The sequence below is a fragment of the Ictalurus furcatus genome, chromosome 9 (genome assembly GCF_023375685.1).
Source record: "Ictalurus furcatus strain D&B chromosome 9, Billie_1.0, whole genome shotgun sequence".
NCBI lineage: Eukaryota > Metazoa > Chordata > Actinopteri > Siluriformes > Ictaluridae > Ictalurus > Ictalurus furcatus.
This window is the reverse complement of record NC_071263.1, coordinates 14,961,567-14,971,970: the sequence shown is the minus strand read 5'-3', so window position 1 is coordinate 14,971,970 and position 10,404 is coordinate 14,961,567. Positions and strand designations below refer to the sequence as shown.

The following is a 10,404-nucleotide window of genomic DNA, read 5'->3' as shown; positions in this document are numbered from 1 at the left end:
TATTGATGTTTTGGATAATGATGGGAACTTTCCGTGCGCTCCAGTGTACACGATGCGTTGGTCTAATCACTGGCTTAACACAAAGTGTTACATTTGATGTCGTATAGGCTAAGGTGAAATGGCGCAAGAGGTTTTCTTGCTGCCAGTACAGGCCTACTCTAAAACCGAAAAATGTAGCAGCTGTTGTAAAAAAAAAAAAAAAAAAAAAAAAATACATTGTGTTAAAAATTACTAAATTAATTGAGTAGTCTGAGTAATGAAGAGTTAATGTTATTTGTACAAATATGGGTTTTAGAATATTTTTATTGAATAATGCTGTGTGTGTGTGTGTGTGTGTGTGTGTGAGAGAGAGAGAGAGAGAGAGAGAGAGAGAGAGAGATATTTGTCATCGTGCACTAAATCAATGTGGCCAAATGTTCAACTGCAGGTTTGAAGATTCAGCGTCCAGTAATTAGGGGAGCGCGTGCCATCCGGATTATCTCGTCAATTTATCAACAAAAACATTTATCATAATTAATTCTTGGAGGGGGTAATTATTATCGAGCAACTGTGCAACTGGTAGACGAAGCAAGTGACAGATTGACCGAGAAAACCGTTGGATTAAAAAAAAGCCCTCAAACTCTTCATTAAGTTAGGAAGCCCTAGCAGGGGGGGTCACAGTTGCCGATTGCCAAAATTACCGTTGCATATTTGTCAGGTTTTTACATGCCAAATAAAATTATTTATTGCATTGATCATGTGTTGAAATTCTTGCAATAAAAATAGGAAAAGTGAAATCATTTCGCATCCTAGATTTTGTTTCTTCGTGAATTAGCCTATATGAAATAACTCATTCCTTAAGTACCTTATTAACGCGAATAAACATTTGTCTTTTGGGTAGACTTCCGAACATTTGATTCCTAAGCCTAGTTTTACATCCTTTGATGTCCTCCATTGCTTATAATACCAAGAAGCATGGCTTCTTCACCTTCTAACCCCAAAGCACTCCAAATAATCTCAAACCTCGAATCCAATTAGAGAGGCGCTGAACTGGGTATTAGTTGTGAACGAATTCTACAACCGACTCATTAACCACGGTTACCTAACTGTAGTCAAAATAGTCCTATTTATATTTACAGGAATAGTGGGGAGCACTTAAACACCTAATTATGAATGCATTCACTAATTTAATGACTGAGCGGGGACCGATGAGGTCCTCTCTCATTGTTACTTGTGCTTCTCGCCAGTAGGGCTATTGTTATCGGCCTTATTTATCGGACCAACAGCGGCCTTTGTTGCCACAAATGGTCTCCAATCAATTCCCTTATGCTGAAGACAATTAGCCTGGTTCCTATGCAAATCGACATTCTTGCCGCATGTGCATTAGCAAGACTATGTTTTGTGCATTGCAGGGACTTGTTGCAATTAGATGTTACTTTTTTTTTGGGGGGGGGGGGGTATAGATGGGGAGAGTGTAGGTAAGGGGGCAGGGATGATGGAGGGGGGTGGGTTGGGATGGAGGGGGGGGGGTTGCGATGAGCCTTGCTCACTTCACGAGGACAGCTGGAGATCTGCAGCGGCTTTAAGAGCGCAGCTGCGGCGTGCACGCGCTTTATTCTGTGTTAAGTCTCGATTGCAGTCGGAGCGCTGAGTTCATCCATTAAACTACAATCAACACACCGGCGCCGTATCTGTTTGTGAACGTCTGTCCTTATCTGTGTGATTTTGGACCAGGGTTTGGTAACCACCTCCACTGGAGCCTCGGACCATAAGAGGCGCGAGAGAAGAAGCTCTCTTCAATATTTACTCCAACTTTACCTCCGCGTCCAACTTTAGCATGATGTCGTATCTTAAGCAACCGCCTTACCCGGTTAACGGGCTGAGTTTAACCACGTCCGGTATGGACCTGCTGCATCCGTCTGTGGGATATCCAGGTTAGTCACACAGATTCAACTGCCTTTGCAATGTCAAGCAAAAATGTCAGTGTTTGTCAAAGTGTCGAAAAGTTGATCTGCTTGATTTCAAGACTATATGTGGCGTTGTAGTTTCTGCCTCCTGCAACGAATATAACAGTTCTTTATGTCACTTGCTCTTTGTAACGTTTTATTTCATAATAGGCTACATTATACAAGTTATATGGAGTAGGCTATCTTTGAATTATTTAGGCCCATTCTTGCAACATCGTTGTAGCTAATGTAGATGCTAAAATGTGAAAATGCAAATTTTTCTGAAGAAATCATGTAGGCCTACATCAGCTGCTCACTCCGAGGTGTTGAGAACTTCAAAAGTATTGTAAAAAAATAATAATAAAATAAAGGGTGATGGAACAACTGTGTGGGAAAAAAAGCAAATATCAATAATTATTTGTTATAGACAACATATTTTATGAGAATACAATAAAGATATCGAATGTTGAAAAAATAAGAAAATAGAAACTAACAGGTATAAGACAAACTACTGGTATTTTCTGTAACTGCTTTCCTCTAACTGTAGGTGTATATAATAAGCTGCTTAGCCTATTTAAGTTAGTAAACTTGTATATTTATTTATATTTATTTATAATATATATATATATATATATATATATATATATATATATATATATATATATATATATATAATTTTTATTTTGTTTTTTTTTTTATTTTATACGAGTCAGTGGTAACGATATGCATTTAGGCCTAGTAGTCTGTAAGCTACAACTGTAGGCCTGTTTGTTGGTGGCAAATTTTCTGTTGGCGTGTTTTCAACATCGCGGACATTTTGTGTTTTATTGGAAACAGCTACTCCTCGAAAGCAGCGTCGGGAAAGAACAACGTTCACTCGGGCTCAGCTCGACGTGCTCGAGGCGCTGTTCGCTAAAACGCGCTACCCGGACATCTTCATGCGCGAGGAGGTGGCCCTGAAAATCAACCTGCCGGAGTCCCGTGTACAGGTCAGCATGGTGTTTACAAATAACGGGACAAAAAAATCGAAGTCTTTGCCATATTCCATATATCATTCAAATATGCTTAAGTGTAGAAATCAGCACATCATAAAATAAAAAATAAAAAAATGGTGCCCATTTTCTTCAAAGAGTATAGTATTAAACCGCGTGCAGGGAATGCTAAATATTTTTTATGGAGAAGACATAGATTTTTACAGTGAAAGTAAAAATATAGCCGACTAATTACAGCATTGTGGTATTAACTCTAAATTAATAAAACTACTAATGACACTCAGAGTTAATTAGCTACTATGTAAAGCCTGTATGTTTCTAAGGGCCATCTTTCTTCATGACAGGTTTGGTTCAAAAATCGGCGCGCAAAATGCCGACAGCAGCAACAACAGCAGCAAAACGGCGGCCAGAATAAAGTGCGACCGGCCAAGAAGAAGAGCTCCCCGGCGCGGGAAGCGAGCTCAGAGAGCGGCGCTAGCGGTCAGTTCACGCCGCCCTCTAGTACCTCAGTGCCGGCTATAAGCAGCACGGCGGCTCCCGTGTCCATTTGGAGCCCGGCCTCCATCTCGCCACTGTCGGAAGTGCTCTCCACCTCGTCGTCGTCGTCGTGCATGCAGCGCTCGTATCCGATGACCTACACGCAGGCGACATCCGGTTACGGCCAAGGCTACGCGGGCTCAGCGTCCTACTTTGGAGGCATGGAGTGCGGTTCATACCTGGCGCCCATGCACCACCAGCTGTCAGCTCCAGCAGCCTCCGCTCTCAGCCCCATGAGCACCAGCGCCGTCACCAGCCACCTGAACCAACCTTCCGCTCAGGGCTACGGCGCCTCGGGCCTCGGCTTCAACTCCACTGCGGCAGACTGCCTGGACTACAAAGATCAAACATCCTCTTGGAAGCTCAACTTCAACGCTGATTGCTTGGATTACAAAGATCAGACTTCCTCCTGGAAGTTTCAGGTGTTGTGAGAGCAGCAAGCGAGTTTGTTTTTAAACAAAATGAAAAAAAAAATCTAAAAGACTAGACAAGACACACTGCATACCTGCCATCCTTCAAAAATCAGACAAATAAATTTCGTGAGGTGGATGAGTTGCGCTGCGCCTGCCTCGAGTTAGTCACTCCTGTTTCTAAGTAACAAGGTAAATGATATAAATGGTCCCGGAGTCACATAAAAGCGCATACACGAGCTATACGACCACAAGCTGTTATTTAAGGAAAAGAGAACCCAAGTGAACTTGTAATAAGTTAGATCACAGCCATGGAACAAATCCTAACCCATGAAAAGAGGAGAAGAAAAACACTACATGTTAAATGAAGACAGTCTATAAGTTAAGTGTCTGGAATGAGCAGGCTTCTGCATCCAAAACCTCTTACAGCACGCCGACTTATGCCCATGTTGGCAAAACGAGAGACACTTCCATCAGGACGATGTGAACAGGAGAGAGATGCGTGTTTGCGTTTGTGTGTGTGTGTGTGTGTGTGTGAGAGAGAGAGAGAGAGAGAGAGAGAGATAGTGTGTGTGTGTGTGTGTGTGTGTGTGCGCTGAACGCCCCCAGGGCGACCTGGATGCACTACTTTATTTAAGAAAAAGTGTTTATAAGGAATCAATATGTAGTTTTTAAGAGACAATCAGTGTGTGTCTTATATAAATGGTACATGTGTTTTGTTTTGTTTTTTTAAATCTGTGCTAGCCTTCGAAACTGTGATCTGTTGTAACTGTATGCAATTTGTGCGCTCCCTCGCAACCGCGAAAACTCGGCTGTGATTTTAATAGATTTTTCACTCTTTTCCTTTGAAGAAAAAAAAAATTACGAAATGATATTAGTCACTTATGAATTTAATTTGAGCGAACCTTTTAACAGACAAATCTGCTAAATTTGTTGAGCGTCTAAGAAAGTGGGTATTCCCTTCCGCTGATCTCCTTTTGGTCTTTAGTGACCCACTGGCGAGGATTTCCAACGCGGATCTTTAACCTGTCTGGAGTAGTAATGTGGTCCCACCAATGCAGAGAACATTAATAAACGATTTCACATTTGACTCGATATTAAAAGTCATTCAGTCTGACTGAAGGTGTATGTAAAATAAGTGAGTGAATGTGCAAGCGTGCGTGTGTGTGTGTAATTGGGGGGACAAGTTTAAAAGTTGTGATTCATTTTACTAAGTCCACTTTTTTCTATGTCCACACAATGCATTATAGACAAATATTTAAGATTTTCAAGAATTATGAATTTAGAATTAACTATTTTTTTTTCCAACCAATTTTTTTTTTTTTTTTTTTTTTTTTTTGCCGACCTTTATTTTAAACGAATTGAAGAAAAACAACGCGATCACCTAGTTTTATCTACTTAGACCTTTTTTGGTTTAAATAATATTAATTAATTAAATAATTTTCATTTTTTTTATTTAGCTGTATTAGTCTTTAATTAGTATAAAAATAACGTTTTATTGCTTCTTGGAAACAGAGCCCTGTGGGCAGCCTGTGCTGGTTTTTCCCCGTGTTAATTTGTTTACCTCACCTTTCCCCATAACTGTAGGCTTTTTTTTTTTTTAAAGAAGAAGAACAATTAAATAATTAAAGACGAAGGACTTGCATCATCGCTTTTATCTATAATGTGGAGTACATAAACTATAAGTGTAAATAATTTTTTTTAAAAAGTAGCTATCTAGTTATAAAGACTTTAGTGCCATACAGACTTAAATCAGCCTAAGGAAAAGATGTCTCGTATGCATGGTGTAATGGGGTTTTAAAGGGTTTTTTTTTTTTTTTTTTTTTTCAATTAAACGTATCTCTCCACTAGCCAAGTGTACTCATACTTTAATTATTTTGCATTGTGAAGCCGTCTGGTTTCCGGTCCTTCCGCTTTAAGAGCCGTGGCACCGGGAATGGGCGTTTTGGGAAAGTGGCGCTAATCCGCGCCTCAAAGAACCGCTAATCCCGCTATTCCTGCGCCGGGTTTTCTGCAGGGCAGAGGGCACAGCGGGCACATTCAGACCCGCTACAGCTGCGCTTACAGAGGAAATAATAAGAATAAGCAAAATTAAAAAAGAAAAAATATCCACATCACTTCCTAACAGAAGTTTTATACTGAACTTGTTATGGACAGCAGTTGAGACGTCTGGCATGGCACTGTAGCCGAGTGAACGGATTGAGCTGGGTAAAGGTAACAGTAATATAATAAGATAAACCTTTAAAGTTAGTTTTTTTTCTAAATTAAAAAAGAATCAATCAACAAATAAGACATTTATACTCGGCCATTTTATTAGTGTTCATTCTACTGTTATTAATATATAGGCTATGTTTTTGATATGTTTCCTAGCCCCCCACCCCAATTTCCACCACCCCCCCCTTTTCCCCCATTTCATCTTTTTCGTTTGTAACAATCAAACGCGATTTACCGAGAGGTGCTGGAACAAAGACGCCCCGGAATACTGAGCTGCTCAATGGGAAAGGGTCAGAAGCAGAATGGTTGAAGAGGGGTATGGAGTAGTACAGAGAATATAAAGGACCAGTGGTCAAATGCTTTCTAAACTATACTGGAAAGCAACGTGAGAGGGGCAGTGAAATGGCTCGACGTGTTCTGCGCCAATAAATGTGAGCAGCTGAACATTCAATTAGCCTGCTTGACATTGCCAATAATCTCCCTTTCATTTACGTCCTTACTAAAGACACGGTCATTAAAAAGCATGACTTGGAATAATCCAAACGTTAAGATGTTGCCCAAGGCGAATCGTTCATTTTCTTTTCTCCGAAAAAGTAGAAAGGGGATGGGTGATGTCCATCAGTGAATATTCCAGTAACAAGAAATTGAGCTCTCTCAAATCCACTGAGTTCAAGTGCGTCTGTTTTACATGAAATAGGCTAGTCCATATTCTTTAAACAACCATGAACTCATGAATAACCTTACCCAAGGGAAAATGTAAATGTCCTTCATACACTGTCACATGATTTCACATTCTAATAAAGTTGGACTGCAACACAAAATGTACTCCCGAAATTTGGTGGGGAAATGAAATAATGCATACGAGAACAAAGACAAGGCAAAACAATGCGCATATTAATCAGTAATAACCTCCCCTTGCTTGAATCATTTAGTGAAAATCACCTGAATTCTGTACTGATAATAAACAAGCACAACTGATTCTTACAAACTGGTAGAGCATGCCTTTCTATTAAATGTACAAATAATTGCGTGTCTTTCTTACCAAAAAGGTTCATCTAAAATCTTACGAATTCTGCATATATTATTTTACACAAGCTAATTGTCACTTCATCAAAATATATCATTTATGTAAAATCTCTGTATAATCGAATTTGTTCTAATCACAATCTTCAATCATTATTATAATCACAATCTGCACTAAAAATTCTGTTGTCAGAGGAAATATTTCTCATTTACACTGTAGCCTACATATTCATACTAAAACTATGATCAATGTAATAACTAGTTGTATAATTATTTTTTACTGAACCAATAGGCCTATCATCATTAAATCCGGACAAATGTATTCAGTTGTGTTCAGTTGTATACGGTGTAATAATGTAATTCAGTAACGTGATCTTAAGAAATGAGATCCTAAACGATAACAACACTTTCAGAACTGTTTTGTAAACTGGCTTGAGTAGCCGAGTTACTGATGCACATCTCGTTATAGTTCTTCTTTTAAAAGATGATTAGTCTGTATGTAGGTCAGATGTGACAGTTGCCGCTTTTGTATAGTGACAGACGTGTGTCAGTTGTATCAACTGTTCAGTGAATTTTCCAGTAACAGTTAAGGGAAAACACATCAACAAGATTAAGGAGGTAATCTGGAGAGTATTACTATACAGCCTACGGTTTTTTTTTTACAAAGCATTTTACCCTCTTAAGAGTTTTTAGTAGGCTAATCTAAGTATCTAAATATCTGAATCCGAGTTCATACTCTGCGACCTTCTACTACTGTACTACTTCTCTATCTGTAGGCTATATCTAGTAGATGTGATTTTTGAACTTGAGAACAAGAACCTTCAGTGGAAGTCCAGAGCAGGTTAACTCTATTTATTTCAACATGTCTATCAGTTGTGTGTTTCAGCTTGACAGATATACATGCTCATTTTCGGCCACACACAATACGATGAGTCCAGGGGTTTTAACTTTGAAATTGTTGCTGTTTTAAGAGTGCAGAAGTCACCCATGGATCAGACACAGCCCAAACCTAGGGGCCTCGGGTCCCGCAGTGAGCGTCTTTCTTTTTTAATTAAGGACAACGCGGCCCTAGAGGAACATGTGGGGCTCTGCTCTAATCCGCACCCCGCGTTGGTTACTGTGTTGGACTAAACAACGGCCCTCTGTTCTTTCAGCATTCACCGATCAGCCAACTTTCCTGGCCAAGTCCTAGAAAACGACAACGTACGTGTTAGAAGTGCAGTTGGGACTGATCACGTGATCCCCGCTGCCTACAGTACAGTTGAAGGGACGTTATTCGCTTAGTTATAGCGTTATCAGCTTGCAAGGCTCACCATAGAAATTCCGCACCAGTCCACAAATACATCACGTACAGACATATCGAGCATGTAGACAAAATGTATAGGATATCAAGCGATTACATTATGGAATATTGTTTATTCTTTTGTGTCAATAACAGTTTTCAAGATGTCATATTAGGCCATATTACATATAGATATTTTTGTCAAATTGTAATAATTAAAAAAAAATCACCTGCTGTTTTGGAGTGTTATTAAAAGTAGCCCTATATATAGGTTATGGGCATACTTCTGTAATTTTTTTATATAGTTATCATTATTCCAATAATAATAATAACAATAATAACAATAATAATAATAATAATAATCATCATCATCATCATCATCATAATCATCATCATCATCATCATTATTGTCAACTGAACAGCAGAGTTTTCAATCCAGGCCTATCTTTTTTTTTTTGTCACATCATGACTCAAATTTACTAATCATAATATAGTTTTGAGTCGTTTTAACAGTTTCTTGCGCACAGCCATGCAACCATCATATTTTGTCTTCTAGTAGTAAAATGGACAGGCAAACTGGGAGGTATAAAAACACTAAGACATCTTATTGATGATTAAATGCAGTGATCAATTAACATCTAGCTAATGCCTAGTGTCTTCATGAAGTCCATTAAGTCATTGGAAATTATGTTGGATGGAGCAGTTACACAACTAAACAACAACGGTTCCGTTCATTCAAACATCAGAGGAAAATCCCCACAGAGATAAATGCGCTTCCAGATTTTTCATGTCCTACCTGGAAACAGAAGAGATGGCAGTACAATGATCCCCTAATCAAATTTAAGAGTCTTAGCAAGAGGGACATTACTTTAAAGTTTTATAAGTGCAGACTGGCTCCTCACATTTTATAACATATAAATTTCCTCCTGTAAGTAATGTCATATGTATTTCACAACATTGAGTCTGAGGAGTTGTAAGAGTTGTAGCCCTCCACTCTGCATACTTCAGGGACCTGTCATTAACCCAATTAGGAAGGTGCTCAAGAGGTGGCCTTATCCATCATTTACCTGTCTAATGACCTCTCTCACACCCTTAATCTCCTGCAAATAATGCACTTGTGAGAAAATGTAACAGAGACTGGAAAATAATTAGATGAAAGCATAGGCCTGGTGTGTAGCTTTGAGACTTGGCCCTGCTGTACAGGTGGTTCATAAACCTGAATATTAGTGTAAATTAAGGGTGAAGGTCTGAGGTACCTCACATGGCCAGATTATTATGCAAAATAAACTAACAAATTTGTCTTTTTGTGCCTTTGATTTAGGACTGTTTCCAGGATTTTTTGTGACCTTCCTAATTTTCCTAAATAAAAGTAAAACATACATCAATTACACTTAAATATTTTAAACCAAACAAAAGTTTCCTATGGATAATCTCTTACATTGGGTAATATGTTTTGTTTTACTCTCCAAACAACCCTTTGCAGTGCACTAAATTGTCATTTGTTTGTTTGTCATGTCATGAAAGGTAAGGATAGAAATTAATATAATTAGATAGAAATAAATAAAAAATAGAGATTATGTATAAAAATGATATGCTTTTGTAACACCTATGTGCAATAAACAATGCAATAGATAATGTATTCCTGCTTCCCATTCTAGGACGGGCTCTAGATTTACTGTAACCCTTACCAGGACACAGCACTTACTGAAGATGTAAGAACACACATGAGTGCATTGTAAAATGTAAAATTATATTCCATATCACCACAAATCCATGTTACATTGCCCCTCCTCCCATCTCAGGTTCCATCCTGACAGTGTAATTAGTCCACAGGCTCCTAATTGTTTGGGGATAAAGCAATGACCTGCTCAAGGGAAAAGTTAATCCTAATCAAAGACATCTGAGCACTTGATCACATAGGTGTGAGCTGTGTAACTATTACCGAGCTCCGAGTCACTGAGTTTGCCTTAGGTATTCCTAATTGTTCTAAATCTATATAATTTAATATAATCTGTATTATT

At 38.7% G+C, this 10,404-nt stretch overlaps 1 protein-coding gene across 1 annotated transcript; it reads left to right on the top strand.

Annotated features, from left to right (window-relative positions):
- The first annotated feature begins 1,816 nt into the window (after positions 1-1,816).
- Positions 1,817-6,097, top strand: otx2b (orthodenticle homeobox 2b). The gene is made up of 3 exons (XM_053632858.1): positions 1,817-1,913; positions 2,688-2,914; positions 3,262-6,097. The coding sequence occupies exons 1-3, from the start codon at positions 1,817-1,819 to the stop codon at positions 3,883-3,885; spliced, it is 948 nt and encodes a 315-aa protein (XP_053488833.1). The 3' UTR covers positions 3,886-6,097.
- The last annotated feature ends 4,307 nt before the right edge of the window (positions 6,098-10,404 follow it).